This window comes from Salvelinus fontinalis, chromosome 6, assembly GCF_029448725.1.
Source record: "Salvelinus fontinalis isolate EN_2023a chromosome 6, ASM2944872v1, whole genome shotgun sequence".
Taxonomy (NCBI): Eukaryota; Metazoa; Chordata; class Actinopteri; order Salmoniformes; family Salmonidae; genus Salvelinus; species Salvelinus fontinalis.
Genome location: NC_074670.1, coordinates 44087049 through 44108191, shown reverse-complemented (window position 1 = coordinate 44108191; position 21143 = coordinate 44087049). Strand labels below are relative to the sequence as shown.

Below are 21143 nucleotides of genomic sequence, written 5' to 3'. Positions count from 1 at the left end.
TTAAAGAAATGTTTTTATATATATTATGTTTAGCTCACATAATATAATTTGAAAGTATGCATAAAGGTGTCTGTAATATAGTAAATGTGGCAAAAACGAATGTAGAAGTTAATAAATGCATGTAGAGTACCACAGTATGACTCATAATAGGCAAAGGTAAGAATCTCAGATGAACTATCTAATGTTAGCTAAATGTAGTAATTAATAAATTGACAATTTCTTTAAATTGACAATTCAGTGAACTGTCTTGTGCAAAAAAAATTGTTGGCACATACCTGGTGTCAGCTAGAGATGACGTGCAGGAGTTTGCAAGGATTTGTAGTTTTGCATGATGTCTACTTTGATGCCAATTAGCTTTTTAGAATCTGAGTGTAAATGGAGCCAAATATATTGATAAGTCACCTTGTCCAAGAGATTTACATGGTTATCAAAATGTTATGCCAGGGTAAACCCACACGGAACACAGCCCTTTATTTTAAGTGATTCTAAAATCCCTGATGGGACAAATTAATGGTGGAAAAACGATTGGAACCATTTCTCTGTTTGACAGCTAGGTTTTATGGGTATTATGTCACCTCCAATGTGGGTTTCCATAGGTTCCAAAATATTTTTTACAACTGTGAGGGAGTGCCAAGATGGAGGCACAGTGGCTTTAACACAGAGCCCCCTATCAGTCATCTCGTGTATATATATTTAAATCATTGGTTGGAGCTCCCCTTGTGGGATTCGACTGGTTTATGCTCATCAAGGACCACAAGACTGCAAGAATTCCTTTAATTCATCACAGCTGAACTGTTTCATATAAGTAAAATCATCGAGGAATTACATTGGACAAATTCATGGTTGTGCTTGTGCACAACTTAGGACTTTTTGTTGTATTGATTTAATTCATTTGTGATTCATTATCTGTATTGTTAAATTGAGTATTTCACACCATAAAGTCATTATTGAAATAATTTTACTCCTGAAAGAAAATAATATAAATTCATACTTTCATGAGTGTGGTTACTATCGTAATACATATTAACACATTGAGGTTATTAGGAGTGCACAGCCCAATTGAACCCTTTACTTATTTTCAAAGCAAACAGTACTTTCAAGGATTACAATAGCACTTTTGATAGCGCACAGGGCTGCAGCCCGGAAGGTTGTGGGTTCACAGACCACAGCAGACAACCTCACTCTCCTTATCCGTTATAGCCTACAACCTTCCGGGTTGAGTTCTTGTTGCTAGCATTAAAATAACATCTTTATTTAAAACAAGGTTTGTCAAACTCCCTATATCTATGGCACTGGGACAGACAACTAGCCCCGATTCCAGCAGCATATTAGCATTTAATTCCAAATCGGTGCATATGGCTTGTCTGAAAATGTTCCCTTGACTTGCAAAGTTTTGCATAACATCCAGGAGGAGTAGCCTACGATTCACAGGCCTAGACAAATGAATGTAGCCAATAAATACTTATTTCCAGTCAATAGCCTATCATATTTAGGAAGTACATTTTCTTAGAAATATAATTTGTGCTTCTCCGAGCATGCACTTTGTATAGGCTATATGCTATGGATTATTTGAATGAGACCACACTAAATATTCCGCACTTGACAATGTGCGCCCAGCAGAGAATCAGAGATAATTGGTGGCATCGAGCACACGTATAACAAGCAACTAATTCTAAAACACTGAGAAATAATGAAATTATTTACTTATGTGACACTTTTACTGCCAGTAAATAGTGTATGTACATCTTCATAAATGTTGTGCAACAGTGTCCAACAGACACCACATCAGCTCATAAGATTGTGATAAGATGTTGCCTTGATCACCTAAATTCTTAACTGAGGAATGTAACGCTCTTCGTCTGTCTTGTAAAACACATCATTCAATATAAATAAACAAAACATTTAAAAAATCTCATTTACACTGAAGCTCTCATTTCCAGCTACATTAGATTGGCGGCATCCATTCCGAGCTATGATGGTGAGTTGGAGAGGTGGCCAGAGTTTGAGTGGAGGAATCGACTTTCCCCATTAACATGTCCTTTTGCTCCTTCAGCTAAAGAGAGAAAAAGGAGTGGAATTAGTCATCCTTGTTTCATGAGGAACCAAAACTACAGAAAATGAAACAAGCCTGCAACGTGACCCTGCTGCAACCAACATAACTGATATCTGCAAGTAAAGCACAGTGTGTGTGTGACGTGCATTCATAATGGTGTAATGTTACACAGGGTTTAAGTCAAGCAACACAAACTGTATCTATAACAAAATTTAAGCTGCTGAATTAGTTACCTTTTCTGTAGTTATTTTCTAACTCGACAGCGAGATCGTTTAGCTTAATCTTTCTCAGAATCTTCACTGTGATTCTCACAGCTCCGTCAGGACTGTACTTGTCCACCATCTTGTCCACTGTGTCTTTCCTGTCACCTTTCTTCAGCTGGTCCTTTGGGATGGGATCGAAGACTTCCAACTTCCCCTTAGTCAGGTGCCACTGAAACTGCTGCAGCTTTACTTCGTTTAGTCGCTGCAGAAAAAACCCTATCATACACTCAACAAGCTGGGTTTCCTGAAACAACAGAGCAGGGGGATTCCTCCATTTTAAGAACAGTATAGAAATAGGTCTGACTGATAAAAAATCTGCAAACGGCACATGACAACCAAAAAAGGCATTTAGAAAATGTACCACATGTTTACACACACACACACAAGCGACGTGCGGTCAGGGTAGGCTACCCCCCCCCCCCCCCCCCCCCCCACACACAATATACAGAGCATTCGGAAAGTATTCAGACCCCTTGATTTTTTTCAACATTTTGTTACGTTACAGCCTTATTCTAAAATAGATTTAAAAATCCTCATCAAGCTACACAATATCCCATAATGACAAAGCAAAACATTTCTTTACATTTTTGCGCTTTTATATATTATATATAAAATATCACATTTACATAAGTATTCAGAACCTTTACTCAGTACTTTGTTGAAGCACCTTTGGCAGCGATTACAGCCTCGAGTCTTCTTGGGTATGACGCTACAATCTTGGAGTTTTTCCCATTCTTCTCTGCAGATCCTCTCAAGGTCTGTTAGGTTGGATGGGGAGTGTTGCTGCACAGCTATTTTCAGGTCTCTCCAGATATGTTCGATCGGGGTCAAGGCTCTGGCTGGGCCACTCAAGGACAGAGACTTGTCCCCCGAAGCCACTCCTGCGTTGTCTTGGCTCTGTGCTTAGGGTCGTTGTGCTTTCGGAAGGTGAACCTTCGCCCAGTCGGAAAAGTCAAGGGGTCTGAATACTTTCCGATAGCACTGTATGCTCTTCGTCTGTCATGTAAAACACAATTATATAATATATATACAGTGCCTTAGAATTTTTCCAGATGTTGTGTTACAGCCTGGTATTGAGTTGATTGTCTTTGTCACTGGCCTACACACAATACCCCATAATATAAAAGTGAAATTGTTTTTCTAAATTTTTACAAATTAGTTAAATGCAAAGCTGAAACGTATTCAACCCCTTTTGTTATGGAAAACCTAAATAAGTCTCGGAGTAAAAATGTACTTAACAAGTCACATAAGTTGCATGGACTCACTCTGTGTGCAATAATAGTGTTAACACAATTGTTTCATGATTAACTCATCTCTGTACCCCACACAATTATCTGTAAGGTTCCCTCAGTTGAGCAGTGGATTTCAAACACAGATTAAACCACAACGAACCGGGAGGTTTTCAATTGCCTCGCAAAGAAGGGCACTTATTGGTATATAGGTAAAACATTTAAAAGCAGACATCGAATATTCCTTAAAGCATTAATGGCTGTGATAGGTGAAAACTGAGGATGGATCAACAACATTATATTTACTCAACAATAGTAACCTAATTGACAGAGATAAAAGAAGGAAGCCTGTACAGAATGAAATATTCCAAAACATGCATCCTTTTTTCAACAAAGCACTGAAATAATCAGTCCCTCTGGGATTCTGCAATCGCATAATTCAATGCAAAATCAACCGATCAGCGCATATTATGCGAGAGCTTGTAATTTTGACCAATTCCTGCACTTTTAGTGAATAATAAAAGGGTCCAAGCAAAAGCGGGTTTAATTTTGACCAATTACTGCACTGTTACTGGGGAAAATAGTCCAATCCAACCACACATCAACAAAGTTTTCCCCCTGGCCTGTCAGCTTATTCACGTGCGAAGATGAGTGACTGTTAATGGCTGACAGGCATTACAATGAACATAAATCAATCTCATTTGCCAACAAAAATAACAGCTAAAGACCGTGCGAAACAATTTCCAAATGGTTTAGGAAACTAGAGACAATCAACAGTCACTTCGAATCATATGAGAATGTCAGAACAGTTCCCACAGCTTTAAACTCTCTGTGCTTTTGTGATCTGTATGAAGTTTTACAATCTTTTCTTTTTAGACATGGAAGAGTACATATCAACCACAACTCTATTTTTCTGTTCTTTATCTCCCTTACGACGAATGTGAGTGGATTATGACAGAGCTGTTTGTTCAGGAAAATAAACAGAATAGGATGAAAAAGAATGCAGCTAGGAACAGGCAAAATCACTAGAGGAAAACTTGGTTCAGTCTACTTTCCACCAGACACTTGGAAATTAATTCACCTTTCAGCAGGACAATAAGCTGAAGCACAAATCCAAATCTACACGAGTTGCTTACCAAGAAGACAGTGAATGTTCCTGAGTGGTCGAGTTTCAGTTTTGACTTAAATCTGCTTGTAAATCTATGGCAAGACTTGAAAATCGTTGTCTCGCAATGATCAACAACCAATTTGACAGAGGTTGAATCATTTTTTAAATAATAATGGGCAAATATTGTACAAATCAGGGTGTGCAAAGCTCTTAGAGACTTACCCAGAAAGACTCACAGGTGTAATCACTGCCGACGGTGATTTTAACATGTATTGACTCAAGACTATTAATTATGTAATACAGAAATATCTAATTTACATTTTCAATAAATTTGCAAACATTTCTAAACATTTTTCACGTTGTCATTATGGGGTATTGTGTGTAGATGGGTGTCCGTTCAGCAGTGCTGAATCCTGGCCCTGGACTCAGCTACCTTTTTTCTAGAAGATTTTCCTTTGTAGTTTACTATCCTAATTTTCACCATTGTTTGTTTACCTTGATAATGCTCTTTATTTCAACGCATTGTTGGTTTATCTGTAGCTTAATATCTGTCTTTTTTAATTTATTTGCTGTTTATACTGTGCCCATTGCTTTGTTCGACTCTAGCTTGAAATGCACTGGGTCATGTTACCATACTATAACGCCTTAATTACCTTACATGTATAAGGAATGTACACTGCTCAAAAAAATAAAGGGAACACTTAAACAATGTAACTCCAAGTCAATCACACTTCTGTGAAATCAAACTGTCCACTTAGGAAGCAACACTGACAATAAATTTCACCTGCTGTTGTGCAAATGGAATAGACAACAGGTGAAAATTATAGGCAATTAGCAAGACACCCCCAATAAAGGAGTGGTTCTGCAGGTGGTGACCACTTCTCACTTCCTATGCTTCCAGGCTGATGTTTTGGTCACTTTTGAATGCTGGCGGTGCTTTCACTGTAGTGGTAGCATGAGACGGAGTCTACAACCCACACAAGTGGCTCAGGTAGTGCAGCTCATCCAGGATGGCACATCAACGCGAGCTGTGGCAAGAAGGTTTGCTGTGTCTGTCAGCGTAGTGTCCAGAGCATGGAGGCGCTACCAGGAGACAGGGCAGTACATCAGGAGACGTGGAGGAGGCCGTAGGAGGGCAACAACCCAGCAGCAGGACCGCTACCTCCGCCTTTGTGCAAGGAGGTGCACTGCCAGCGCCCTGCAAAATGACCTCCAGCAGGCCACAAATGTGCATGTGTCTGCTCAAACGGTCAGAAACAGACTCCATGAGGGTGGTATGAGGGCCCGACGTCCACAGGTGGGGGTTGTGCTTACAGCCCAACACCGTGCAGGACGTTTGGCATTTGCCAGAGAACACCAAGATTGGCAAATTTGTCACTGGCGCCCTGTGCTCTTCACAGATGAAAGCAGGTTCACACTGAGCACATGTGACAGAGTCTGGAGGCGCCGTGGAGAACGTTCTGCTGCCTGCAACATCCTCCAGCATGAGCGGTTTGGCGTTGGGTCAGTCATGGTGTGGGGTGGCATTTCTTTTGTGGGGCCGCACAGCGCTCCATGTGCTCGCCAGAGGTAGCCTGACTGCCATTAGGTACCAAGATGAGATCCTCAGACCCCTTGTGCTGGTATGCTGGTGCGGTTGGCCCTGGGTTCCTCCTAATGCAAGACAATGCTAGACCTCGTGTGGCTGGAGTGTGTCAGCAGTTCCTGCAAGAGGAAGGCATTGATGCTATGGACTGGCCCGCCCGTTCCCCAGACCTGAATCCAATTGAGCACATCTGGGACATCATGTCTCGCTCCATCCACCAACGCCACGTTGCACCACAGACTGTCCAGGAGTTGGCGAATGCTTTAGTCCAGGTCTGGGAGGAGATCCCTCAGGAGACCATCCGCCACCTCATCAGGAGCATGCCCAGGCGTTGTAGGGAGGTCATACAGGCACGTGGAGGCCACACACACTACTGAGCCTCATTTTGACTTGTTTTAAGGACATTACATCAAAGTTGGATCAGCCTGTAGTGTGGTTTTCCACTTTAATTTTGAGTGACTCCAAATCCAGACCTCCATGGGTTGATAAATTTGATTTCCATTGATAATTTTTTTGTGATTTTTGTTGTCAGCACATTCAACTATGTAAAGAAAAAAGTATTTAATAAGAATATTTCATTCATTCAGATCTAGGATGTGTTATTTTAGTGTTCCCTTTATTTTTTTGAGCAGTGTATATTCTGGGGTCAATGAAGGGTAGATGGGAACTAGGAATATGGAAAGTTACGGAGAGCAGAAGTTTCATATTCTGTTCCATGTTTCTGAGGAGAGAGGTGAAAGGCAATTGTTACTCTCTGATATGGCAGGCCGGCTGCGGAAATAGGGAGGAGTGAGGAATGCGTCTCGAGATTAAATCAACAGATGAATTGAGAAGAAACCTCTGGGAGGCCTACTACAATGTCTCTCCTACTGTAGTACTATCTCACGCATACATTCCACGCCCACAAAGGTTTTAATAACAGGCAGGGCTGTGACTACACCAGTGAGAGGAACCAATTAAATTTCTGCCTAGCAACAGAGATGGATTGGTTGTCTAGATGTGTAAGGAATTGACCACGCTTATTAGAAGGTTATAAATATATGTGCTTATGTAATCATGCTTTGTCTGTGCAGCTGTATGACCCAGTGGGTGAATAAACTTGGTTTGAGCTTTTTCTAGTTGTCCATTTGAGTTTTTACTGAGATTGTTCAGGACCTAACATTTGTTTTTTATGTTGGTGTTTGATTTATCAAGCTAGAATTTTGTTTTGATGAGACCATTTTTCAGTCATTTCGATTGTTGATATGGACATTTCGTTAGAACCTTCACCAATTCTGTTGTAATGTTTATGACTGAGTTGAGCAGTGTCATTTTGTCAGATGTAAAATATGCGGCCATTGGAGGCTATCGCTTGTGTACCTTGGCAACAGTAGTATTTAGGCCTTCATTTAGCGAAAACTGTAATTTTCAGTTAATAGCCTACGACTGTATGTCACTCTGGTTGTTGGAGCTACAGTTGAAGTCGGAAGTTTACATACACTTAGGTTGGAGTCATTACAACTCGTTTTTCAACCACTCCACAAATTTCTTGCTAAAAAACTATAGTTTTGGCAAGTTGGTTAGGACATCTACTTTGCATGACACAAGTCATTTTTTCAACAATTGTTTACAGACAGATTGTTTCACTTATTCACTGTATCAATATTCCAGTGGGTCAGAAGTTTCCAAACACTAAGTTGACTGCATTTAAACAGCTTGGAAAATTCCAGAAAATGATGTCATGGGTTTAGAAGCTTCTGATAGGCTAATTGGCATCATTTGAGTCAATTGGAGGTGTACCTGTGAGTGTATTTCAAGGCCTACCTTCAAACTCAGTGCCTCTTTGCTTTTGATTTTCCCATGATGTCAAGCAATCAGCCAAAAACTCTGAAAAAAAAATTGTAGACCACAAGTCTGATTCATGCTTGGGAGCAATTTCCAAATGCCTGAAGGTACCACGTTCATCTGTACAAACAATAGTACGCAAGTGTAAACACCATGGGACCACACAGCCATTATACCGCTCAGGAAGGAAACACTTTCTGTCTCCTAGAGATTAATGTACTTTGGTGCGAAAAGTGCAAATCAATCCCAGAACAACAGCAAAGGACCTTGTGAAGACACTGGAGGAAACCGGTACAAAAGTATCTACACTGCTCAAAAAAATAAAGGGAACACTTAAACAACACAATGTAACTCCAAGTCAATCACACTTCTGTGAAATCAAACTGTCCACTTAGGAAGCAACACTGATTGACAATAAATTTCACATGTTGTTGTGTAAACGGAATAGACAAAAGGTGGAAATTATAGGCAATTAGTAAGACACCCCCAAAAAAGGAATGGTTCTGCAGGTGGTGACCACAGACCACTTCTCAGTTCCTATGCTTCCTGGCTGATGTTTTGGTCACTTTTGAATGCTGGCGGTGCTTTCACTCTAGTGGTAGCATGAGACGGAGTCTACAACCCACACAAGTGGCTCAGGTAGTGCAGCTCATCCATGACCTCCAGCAGGCCACAAATGTGCCTGTGTCAGCATATGGTCTCACAAGGGGTCTGAGGATCTCATCTCGGTACCTAATGGCAGTCAGGCTACCTCTGGCGAGCACATGGAGGGCTGTGCGGCCCCACAAAGAAATGCCACCCCACACCATGACTGACCCACCGCCAAACCGGTCATGCTGGAGGATGTTGCAGGCAGCAGAACGTTCTCCACGGCGTCTCCAGACTCTGTCACGTCTGTCACGTGCTCAGTGTGAACCTGCTTTCATCTGTGAAGAGCACAGGGCGCCAGTGGCGAATTTGCCAATCTTGGTGTTCTCTGGCAAATTCCAAACGTCTTGCACGGTGTTGGGCTGTAAGCACAACCCCCACCTGTGGACGTCGGGCCCTCATACCACCCTCATGGAGTCTATTTCTGACCGTTTGAGCAGACACATGCACATTTGTGGCCTGCTGGAGGTCATTTTGCAGGGCTCTGGCAGTGCACCTCCTTGCACAAAGGCGGAGGTAGCGGTCCTGCTGCTGGGTTGTTGCCCTCCTACGGCCTCCTCCACGTCTCCTGATGTACTGGCCTGTCTCCTGGTAGCGCCTCCATGCTCTGGACACTACGCTGACAGACACAGCAAACCTTTTTGCCACAGCTCGCATTGATGTGCCATCCTGGATGAGCTGCACTACCTGAGCCACTTGTGTGGGTTGTAGACTCCGTCTCATGCTACCACTAGAGTGAGAGCACCGCCAGCATTCAAAAGTGACCAAAACATCAGCCAGGAAGCATAGGAACTGAGAAGTGGTCTGTGGTCACCACCTGCAGAACCATTCCTTTTTTGGGGGTGTCTTACTAATTGCCTATAATTTCCACCTTTTGTCTATTCCGTTTACACAACAACATGTGAAATTTATTGTCAATCAGTGTTGCTTCCTAAGTGGACAGTTTGATTTCACAGAAGTGTGATTGACTTGGAGTTACATTGTGTTGTTTAAGTGTTCCCTTTATTTTTTTGAGCAGTGTATATCCACAGTAAAACCTGAAAGGCCGCTCAGCAAGGGAAAAGCCACTGCTCCAAAACCACCATAAAAAAGCCAGACTACGGTTTGCAACTGCACATGGGGACAAAGATCATACTTTTTGGAGAAATGTCCTCTGGTCTGATGAAACAAAAATAGAACTGTTTGGCCATAATGACCATCGTTATGTTTGGAGGAAAAAGGGGGAGGCTTGCAAGCCTAAACACCGTCCCAACTGTGAAGCACTGGGGTGGCAGAATCATGTTTGGGGGGGGTGCTTTTCTGCAGGAGGGACTGGTGCACTTCACAAAATAAATGGCATCATGAGGGAGGAAAATTGTGGATATATTGAAGCAACATCTCAAGACATCAGTCAGGAAGTTAAAGCTTGGTCGCAAATGTGTCATCCAAATGGACAATGACCCCAAGCATACTTCCAATGTTGTGACAAAATGGCTTAAGGACAACAAAGTCAAGGTATTGGAGTGGCCATCACAAAGCCCTGACCTCAATCCCATAGAAAATGTGTGGGCCGAACTGAAAAAGCGTGTGAGCAAGGAGGCCTGCAAACCTGAATCAGTTACACCAGCTCTGTCAGGTGGAATGGGCCAAAATTCACCCAACTTGTTGTGGGAAGCTTGTGGAAGGCTACCCAAAACATTTGACCCAAGTTAAACAATTGAAAGGCAGTGCTATCAAATACTAATTGAGTGTATGTAAACTTCTGACCCACTGGGAATGTGATGAAAGAAATAAAAGCTGAAAGAAATCATTCTCTCTATTATTCTGACATTTCACATTCTTAAAATAAAGTGGTGATCCTAACTGACCTAAGACAGGGAATTTTTACTAGGAATAAATGTCAGAATTGTGAAAAACTGAGTTTAATGTATTTGGCTAAGGTGCATGTAAGCTTCTGACTTCAACTGTATATGTTGTATGGTGAACTTGGGCTTCAGCAAAGTTTATTTGTGAGTAAATCTGGCTTTGATAATAGACAGTGCCTACCCAACCACCGACCTCACGTCACTGACACACACACACAAGCACATATGGTGCAGCATACTGCACTTTCTGTATGTGGTTTACTCACAATTATGTTTGACACCTCCGACATGGCCAGGTCTTACCTTCATGATCAGTTCCTTCTGCTTCTCCTTCAGCCTAGTGAACTCCAGTTGATTATGCTCCACCCTAGACGGGGCCAACCTAGACACCAAAACAGTCAAGTCACACATTGCTCCCCTACACCACCTCATCATGCTGTGTTCCATATTTCTTTCACTTAGCTCAGGAAAAGAATATTCGGATACACTTACATTCCAGCTGAGTCCCTGATCAGCTCATCCCACTCAGCCTGTGTCTACACACACACACACACACAAAATCAAATCACAGTTTATTGTACACATACACATGGTTAGCAGATATTGTTGCAAGTGTAGCGAAATGCTTATGTTTCTAAATTCAGCAAAAAAAGAAACGTTATTTTTTTAGGACCCTGTCTTTCAAAGATAATTCGTAAAAATCCAAGTAACTTCACAGATCTTCATTGTAAAGGGTTTAAACACTGTTTCCCATGCTTGTTCAATGAACCACAAACAATTAATGAACATGCACCTGTGGAACGGTCGTTAAGACACTAAGAACTTACAGACGGTAGGCAGTTAAGGTCACAGTTATGAAAACTTAGGACACCAAAGAGGCCTTTCTACTGACTAAAAACACCAAAAGAAAGATGCCCAGGGTCTCTGCTTATCTGCGTGAACGTGCCTTAGGCACGCTGCAAGGAGGCATGAGGACTGCAGATGTGGCCAGGGCAATAAATTGCAATGTCCGTACTGTGTACTCTGCAATGTCCGTACTCCGTACTCTGCCTAAGACAGCGCTACAGGGAGACAGGACTGACAGCTGATCGTCCTTGCAGTGGCAGAACACGTGTAACAACACCTGCACAGGATTGGTATATCTGAAAATCACACCTGCGGGACAGGTACAGGATGGCAACAACAACTGCCCGAGTTACACCAGGAACGCACAATCCCTCCATCAGTGCTCAGACTGTCTGCAATAGGCAGAGAGAGGCTGGACTGAGGGCTTGTAGGCCTGTTGTAAGGCAGGTCCTCACCAGACCTCACCGGCAACAATGTTGCCTATGGGCACAAACCCACCGTCACTGGACGAGACAGGACTGGCAAAAAGTGCTCTTCACTGACGAGTTTTGTCTCACAAGGGGTGATGGTCAGATTGAATGAGCCTTACACCGAGGCCTGTACTCTGGAGCGGGATCGATTTGGAGGTGGAGGGTCCGTCATGGTCTGGGGCGGTGTGTCACAGCATCATCGGACTTGTTGTCATTGCAGGAAATTTTTGTAGCTTGTTGTCATTGCAGGAAATCTCAACGCTGTGCATTACAGGGAAGACATCCTACTCCCTCATGTGGTACGCTTCCTGCAGGCTCATCGTGACATGACCCTCCAGCATGACAATGCCACCAGCCATACTGCTCGTTCTGTGCTTGATTTCCTGCAAGACAGGAATGTCAGTGTTCTGCCATGGCCATCGAAGAGCTCGGATCTCAATCCCATTGAGCACATCTGGGACCTGTTGGATCGGAGGGTGAGGGCTAGGGCCATTCCCCCCCCAGAAATGTCCGGGAACTTGCAGGTGCCTTAGTGGAAGAGTGGGGTAACATCTCACAGCAAGTACTTGCAAATCTGGTGCAGTCCATGAGGAGGAGATGCACTGCATGTCACGTTCCTGACCGGTTTTCTGTTATTTTGTATGTGTTAGTCGGTCAGGGCGTGAGTTTGGGTGGGCAGTCTATGTTATGTGTTTCTATGTTGGTAAAGGGTGACCTGATATGGTTCTCAATTAGAGGCAGGTGGTTTTCATTTCCTCTGATTGAGAGCCATATTAAGGTAGGTGTTTTCACAGTAATTGTGGTGGGTGGTTGTCTCTTGTGTCTGTGTTTGTCGCGCCACACGGGACTGTCTCGGTTTGTTTGTATGTTCGTTCTTTTGTGTAGTCATTTTCCTGTTCGTGAGTTCTTCGTTGTATGCAAGTTCGCATGTCCAGGTCTGTCTACGTCGTTTGTTATTTTGTTAGTTATTCAAGTATATTTCGTTTTTGTCTTGTTCAATAAATTCATTATGTCCTATGACAACGCTGCATTTTGGTCGAATCCCTGCTCCTCCCCTTCGGATGAAGAGGAGGAGGAATTCCGTTACAGAACCACCCACCAATCCAGGACCAAGCAGCGGGACTACGAGCAGCGACCAAGTAATCAGGACTCGTGGACTTGGGAGGAAGTAATGGGGGGAGAAGGACACTGGGCTCATATTGGGGAATATCGCCGCGCTCGTGAGGAGATGGAGGCAGCGAGAGCCCAAGAGCGGTGGTATGAGGAGGCAGCAAGGAGACGTGGCTGGAAGCCCGTGAAGAAACCCCAAAAATGTCTTGGGGGGGGGCTAAGAGGTAGTGGGCCTAGGGCAGGTAGGAGACCTGCGCCCACTTCTCAGGCTAACCGTGGAGAGCGGGAGTACGGGCAGACACCGTGTTACGCAGTAGAGCGCACGGTGTCTCCTGTACGTGTTCATAGCCCGGTGCGGGTTATTCCACCTCCCAGCACTGGTAGGGCTAGATTGGGCATTGAGCCAGGTGTCATGAAGCCGGCTCAACGCGTCTGGTCTCCAGTGCGTCTCCTCGGACCGGCATACATGGCACCAGCCTTACGCATGGTGTCCCCGGTTCGCATACATAGCCCGGTGCGGGTTATTCCACCTCCCCGCACTGGTCGGGCAACGGGGAGCATTCAACCAGGTAAGGTTGGGCAGGCTCAATGCTCAAGGGAGCCAGTACGCCTGCACGGTCCGGTATTTCCGGCGCCACCTCCCCGCCCCAGCCAAGTACCACCAGTGCCTACTCCACGCACCAGGCTTCCAGTGCGTTTCCAGAGCCCTGTTCCTCCTCCACGCACACTCCCTATGGTGCGTGTCTCCAGCCCAGTGCCTCCAGTACACCGCAGTACTTAATGCAGCTGGTGGCCACACCAGATACTGACTATTACTTTTGATTTTGACCCCCTCCCCCTTTTCAGGGACACATTATTCAATTTCTGTTAGTCACATGTCTGTGGAACTTGTTCAGTTTATGTCTCAGTTGTTGAATCTTGTTATGTTCATACAAATATTTACACATGTTAAGTTTGCTGAAAATATACGCAGTTGACAGTGAGAGGACATTTTCTTTTTTTTGCTGAGTTTAGATCTGACAGCGCAGCAGTATCTAACAGGTAATATCTAACAATTCCACAACAAAACCTAATATCTAACAAATTCCAGAACAAAACCTAATACACACAATCTAGTAAAGGAACGGGGTAAGAATATATAAGTATAATATGTGGATGAGCAGTGACAGAGCGGCTAAGCTGCAATAGATAGTAAAGAATAGATAATGACGGTTACAGTATACATTAGATACATATGAGATGAGTAATGCGAGATATGTAAACATTCTTAAAGTGGCATTATTTAAATGACTAGTATTCCATTTATTAAAGTGGCCGATGACGTCAAGTCTGTAGGTAGGCAGCCGCCTCTCTGTGCTAGTGGTGGCTGTTTAACAATCTGATGGCCTTGAGATAGAAGCTGTTTTTCAATCTCTGTCCCAGCGTTGATGCACTTTTACTGACCTCGCCTTCTGGATGATAGCGGGGTGAACAGGCAGTGGCTCGGGTGTTTATTGTCCTTGATAATCTTTTTTGTCTTCCTGTGACATTGGGTGTTGTAGGTGTCCTGGAGGACAGGTAGTTTGCCCCCGGTGATGTGTCGTGCAGACCGCACCACCCTCTGGAGAGCCTTGTGGTTGTGGGCGGTGCAGTTGCCGTACCAGGCGGTGATACAGCCCGACAGGATGCTCTCAATTGTGCACCTGTAAAAGTTAGTGAGGGTTTTCGGTGACAAGCCACATTTTTTCAGCCTCCTGAGGTTGAAGAGGCGCTGTTGCGCCTTCTTCACCACACTGTCTGTGTGCGTGGACCATTTCAGTTTGTCGGTGATATGAACACAGAGGAAATTAAAACTTTCCACCTTCTCCACTGCTGTCCTGTCGATGTGGATAAGGGGGTGCTTCCTTTGTTGTTTCCTGAAGTCAATGATCATCTCTTGTTTTGCTGACATTGAGTGAGAGGTTATTTTCCTGACACCACACTCCGAGGGCCCTCACCTCCTCCCTGTAGGCTGTCTTGTCATTGTTGTTAATCAAGCCTACCACTGTTGTGTCGTCTGCAAACTTGATAACTGAGTTGGAGGTGTGCATGGCCACGCAGTCGTGGGTGAACAGGGAGTACAGGAGGGGGCTGAGAACGCACCCTTTTGGGGCTCCAGTGTTGAGGATCAGCGGAGTGGACATGTTGTTTCCTACCTTCACTACATGGGGGCGGCCCGTCAGGAAGTCCAGGACCCAGTTGCACAGGGCAGGGTTGAGACCCAGGGTCTCAAACTTAATGATGAGTTTGGAGGGTACTATGGTGTTGAATGCTGATCTGTAGTCAATGAACAGCATTCTTACATAGGTATTCCTCTTGTCCAGGTGGGATAGGGCAGTTTGCAGTGTGATGGGGATTGCATCATTTGTGGACCTATTGGGGCGGTAAGCAAATTGAAGTGGTGACAGGTAGGGTGGACAGGTAGGTGTTAGGTAGGGTGGAGGTTATGTGATCCTTGACTAGTCTCTCAAAGCACTTCATGATGACAGAAGTGTTTGCTAAGGGGCGATAGTCATTTAGTTCAGTTTCCTTAGCTCTCTTGGGAACAGGAACAATGGTGGCCATCTTGAAGCATGTGGGGACAGCAGACTGAGATAGGGATTGATTGAATATGTCCGTAAACACACCAGCCAGCTGGTCTGCGCATGCTCTGAGGACACGGCTAGGGATGACGTCTGGATGCCGTTGCGAGTGTTAACACGTTTAAATGTTTTACTCACGTCGTACACGTAGAAGTAGAGCCCACAGTCTTTGGTAGCGTCGGTGGCACTGCATTGTCCTCAAAGTGCGCAAAGAAGTTGTTTAATTTGTCTGGAAGCAAGACGTCGATGTCCGCGACGGGGCTGGTTTTCTTTTTGTAATCCGTGATTGTCTGTAGACCCTGCCACATACGTCTCGTGTTTGAGCCATTGAAATTTGACTCCACTTTGTCTCTATACTGACACTTTGCTTGTTTGATCGCCTTATGGAGGGAATAACTACACTGTTTGTATTAGATCATATTTCCAGTCTCCTTGCCATGATTAAACGCGATGGTATGTGCTTTCAGCATAATGCTGCCATCAATCCACGGTTTCTGGTTAGGGAAGGTTTTAATAGTCACCGTAGGTACAACATCTCCTATAGACTTCCTTATAACTCGCTCACTGAGTCAGCATATACGTCAATGTTATTATCTGAGGCTACCCGGAACATATCCCAGTCCACGTGATCGAAGCAATTGGATTCCACGCTTGGAATCCAATTGGTCAGAACAGCGTTGAGTAGACCTAAGCACGGGCGCTTGCTGTTTTAGTTTCTGCCTACAGGAGGGGAGCAAGATGGAGTCATGGTCAGATTGGCCAAAAGGAGGGTGGAGGAGGGCCTTGTATGCATCGCGGAAGTTAAAGTAGCAATGGTTGAGCGTGTTAATTGCTTGTGTACAGCAATCGATATGTTGATAGAATTTAGGTAGCTTTGTTCTCAAATTAGCTTTGTTAAAATCCCCAGCTGCAATAAATACAGCCTCAGGTATATGGTTTCCAGTTTGCATAAAGTCCAGTGAAATTCCTTGATGGCCGTCTTGGTATCCGCTTGCGAGGGGACATACATGGCTGTTACGATAACCGAGGAGAGTTCTCTTGGGAGATAATATAGTCAGCATTTGATTGTGAGGAATCCTAGGCCATGTGAACAAAAGGACTTCAGTTCCTGTATGTTGTTACAATTACACCATGAGTCATTAATCATGAAAAATACACCCCGACTATCTTCTTACTGGAGAGATTTATTCCTGTCAGCGCGATGCACTGAAAGTCCTGTTGGCTGTATGGACTCCGACAGCATGTCCCCAGCTAGCCATGTTTCCGTGAAACAGAGTATGTTACAATCCCAGATATCTCTTTGGAAAGCAACTCTTGCCCAGATTTCGTCGACTTTGTTAACTAGGGACTGGACATTTGCGAGTAATATACTCGGGAGCGGTGGGTGGTGTTCGTGCATCCGAAGCCTCACTAGAAGACCGCTCTGGCACCCTCTCCTCCGGCAGGGTTGTTTTGGGTCGGCCTCTGGAATCAGTTCAAATGCCCTGTGAGGTTCAGACAAAGGATCTTCTTTGGGAAAGTCGTATTCCTGGTCGTTGTGCTGGTAAGTTGGCGTCTCTCTAATATCCAATAGTTCTTTCCGGTTGTATGGAATAACACTTAAGATTTTATGGGCTAACAATGTAATAAATAATACATAAACTAAATACCGCACAGTTTCCTAAGGACTAGAAGTGAAGCTGCCATCTCTATCAGCGCTATCAGACACACATACTGCATTATGTATATAGCAGTCAGCAGAGAATACTGTGATTTAGATATGTGGTTTATTCAGAATTACATTTGACCCCTCAGAAATAGCACTAGGCTTACCTTCTTGCCCAGATCCTCCAGCTCTTCCCCCAGCCTAGAGGTCACAGACATCAGACGACCACGCTTTCCATCAGACACAGATGACCTGGACACAGGAAACAGTCAATCACTCCTCTGCTCCCCTACACCACCACAACATGCGCTCCTATATTCATGACAATCATTTCAGAAAAAGTATGCTATACATGACCTAAAGTGCTTCTCTCACATTTCATATGAGCCGCTTGGGACCTCGTCACTCAGTTCATCCCTCTCAGCCTGCTTCCATAACCGCTTCCGAGAGATTGCTACATAGTAACATGACATGGTAAGCATTATTGAGAATAACTGCACTAAAATAAAATATTTCTTAGGTGTAGCTCTACTATTAAAGCCACTTTCAAACTTTCTTCAGTCAGTCAATACAGATATCTCCAAACCAGTTCTACAAACGTCTGTATTACCTGCTTTGTAGTTCTTCTCAAAATCTTCTGAGAGATTGTTCAGGCCCATTTTTCTCAGGATAGCCAGTGTGATTCGCACAGCTCCCTCGTCGCAGTAGCTCTCCACCATCTTATCCACTGTGACCTGTCTGTTAGCGTTCTCCAGCTGGCTCTTTGGGATGCTATCAAATCCATCTAACACATGCCCCTTTAAGTACCACTGAAATATCTCCAGCTCGCCTGAATCCAGGTGCTGAAAACTCCCCAGCAGCAGTTCGGAAACCTTCGCCATTTTAGATCACTAGACATAATCAGAACAGTATAACAATCTAGTTATTTGTACTAGGTAAGCCTGTGGCGGTGAGCATGATAATTGAACATCAACAGTCTGTTCAACAAAGAAACTATGAAAACAAATATATGTTGGTCGATTGTTAAATCATTATTTTGTTGCTTATGTTGATTTTCCTACTAATCAACTAGCCTATTATTGCACTGACCAAGATAGGCCAAGTTAACCCCCCCCAAAAGATGAGATACAACTATGTTATTCTTACCTTTCTGGTAACAGAAATGTTAGCTATTCCTATAGTCTTTGTGTCCCTCTAGAACGTGAAAAGCTGACTAATACTCAAACTGAAAGGCAGTAGCTATGAGCAGCTTGTCACCACTGATTCTAGTGAGGAGAAAGTTGAAAAGAGTTTCCCAGGATTTAAAGCAGAAGCTTGAAATTTAGTGATAGAAAGTGGCTTTAGCAGTGGATACATAGGAAGAGAAGTTAGAGAGGGAGTGGCCCGAAGTTTAGTTTCCCCCCATTTTAGCTCAGCTGCCCGCAGCCCTATTCTGTGAGCACGCAGTGAGTCACGGAGCAGGAAGTCGGGGGTTGAACCGGAAGTGGGGAAAGGGGACAGTAAAAGTCAAAGGATGCGGCAAGGTTAGAGAGTAGGGTCGACGAGGCAGAGACGGGAGAGGATAGAAGAAGAGAGAGTCTTGGGAGAGAGTGTATATTACTCTAGTAAATATCAGGTCAAGCGTATTGCCTTATTTGTAAGTGGGATGGGGCTGGGAAAGGGTCAAGTCAAGAGGAAAGGAGTGGAAAGAAATGAATCTAAATCAGCATTTGTGAGGTTGAATTCGCCCAGTAACGATGAGTGGTGAGACCTACGCTTACTGGTAAAATGCACCTGAGGGGGTACTTGAGGGGTTCTCTGGGATGAGCAAAATGTACTTGGTGCACAGAAGGCTGCTGAAGGAGGATGGCTCATAATAACAGCATGAATGGAGTAAATGGCATGGTATCAACAACATGAAACCATGTGTTTGATGTATTTGATACCATGCCATTAATTGCTTTCCAGCCATTACTATGAGCCCGTCTTCCCCAATTAAGGTGCCACCAACAACTTGTGACTCGGTGGTGGTACATTAACCGAAAAAGGTTGAGAACCTCTGGTCTAGTTCTAGCTTGTGTGAAGTTTACAGTGTGATGTTACATCATTAGTGAACACTAGATGGTGCCATCTACCACAGCTGTTATTCTACCTAGGCCTACTGACACTCCTGCCACAGATGATAATTTTAGCTAGGATAAACATTGAGCTTCATTTGTCCGGCTGCTTTCTATTTCTGAGTCACGGGAAGAGCAATTACATATGTATTATTATGTAACTTCATCAGTAAATCTGTGATGCAGTGGAGTAATTATAATTAAAGGTGCAATATGTAACTTTTTGGGCTACCTTACCAAATTCACATAGAAATGTGAGTTATAGATCTGACGTTGTCATTGAAAGCAAGTCAAAGATGTGGTATATCTGTTCTATGTGCGCTATTTATATGTTTCCCGTTCTTAAATTTTGTTTTTGCATCTTTTACTTCTGGTTTTGTATACCAGCTTCAAACAGCTGAAAATATAATATTTGTGGTAATGGAAAATATATTTCACAGCGGTTTAGATGGTACAATGATTCTCTACACAACGACTGCTTGTTTTGTCACATAAACTGAAACGAGTTGAGCTATTAGAATTTTAGCAACCAGGAATTGCGATTTCTGCATATTGCACCTTTAAACTGTGTGTGTGATCAAGGTCAGAGATAGACAGTCAGAAATGTTTTGTCCGTTGCATACTGTTTCTAGCTTGCTTTATCTCCCCTCTTACGCAGGAAGAGAGTGGTCAGTCGCCATGATGAAAGAGAGAACCTTGTGAGAAGATCAAATCTTAAAAACAGCGGCAGGTGTAGCAACAAAGAGGGAATAAAGGTACTGAGGTCACAGTTAGACTTCTAACTCTATTATCACGGCTGATAAGCTAGGGGCGGGGGGAAATAGGGAGTTAAAGCACTACCAGATATGCAGTGTAGTCACGGCTTTGCAAATAATAAAAACAAAAATACCCCGGCTTTAATGGATGTTTCAAGTCTCTGACTTCCGCATGTTAATTACAAAAGACCAAAGCCTTCCCTGGCCGTCTTTACCCCGAGTGCCTCCACTCCACCCCTCGACTCTGAAGAGGGATTTTTTTTGTCCTTTTGGGTGCTTTTTCAAATCCTTTGAAAAAGTTCTGCCTCATTATGCTGCGTGACATGCCTTATGAAGAAAGGAGGGAATGGTAAAAGGGTGGCAATAATGGAACAAATGGGGGTGCTATTCTCTATGCCCCCCCCCCCGGGTGAGAATGTTGGCTGTACTATCCCACTGGGCACGGAAATCAATTCAACGTCTATTCCACATTGATCGACGTCATTTCATTGAAATGACGTGGAAACAACGTTGATTCAACCGGTGTGTGCCCAGTGGGATAGGAGCACTGTGCCTAGACCTGTTGGCTCAATTTACTTCTATTTCCTCAGAATTATCCACCACAGTAGAGTGAGGGAGGTCTTCCATGGCAGAGTGAGTGAAATAGAGGGATGAGCTGGCTTGTCTGTTTGTCAGTTTCTGATCCAACAGACGGGTGAATTCAGGCACAAAAATGATGGATGATGCATGTACTATACAACAGCCCGAATACACTCACCTAGAAAACATGCATCCATGTGTGTTGTTTTGGTATGGGGCCCTGGCTAGCTCAGAGGAAATGCGAAGCGATAGATGGAGTTTCATTTGATGAGATTGGATGTGATGCGGTGTTATCACATTGACGGAAGGAGAGCATGACAGACTGTCTGTTTGAGAGAGAGGGGGAGAGCGAGAGTACTCACCACACAGCTGGCTCCCCTCCCATGGACATGAGAAGCAGGGAGGGAGTCAGGGCAGATGGTGCCCAACTGGCTCTACGGCTACCAGCCAGACTACAGCTCGGCTGCGTGTCACACAGACACATAGAC

The 21143-nt window shown here is 44.0% G+C and overlaps 1 protein-coding gene across 1 annotated transcript; it reads right to left on the bottom strand.

Moving 5' to 3' along the window:
* Nucleotides 1-760: 760 nt before the first annotated feature.
* Nucleotides 761-18615, bottom strand: LOC129857878 (uncharacterized). The gene is made up of 8 exons (XM_055926545.1): nucleotides 18372-18615; nucleotides 17836-18115; nucleotides 17601-17679; nucleotides 17393-17477; nucleotides 11047-11090; nucleotides 10858-10936; nucleotides 2287-2560; nucleotides 761-2053 (listed from the first exon to the last, which is right to left on the bottom strand). Exons 2-8 carry the CDS (start codon nucleotides 18104-18106, stop codon nucleotides 1971-1973), a joined length of 915 nt encoding a protein of 304 aa, XP_055782520.1. The 5' UTR covers nucleotides 18107-18115; nucleotides 18372-18615; the 3' UTR covers nucleotides 761-1970.
* Nucleotides 18616-21143: the final 2528 nt, after the last annotated feature.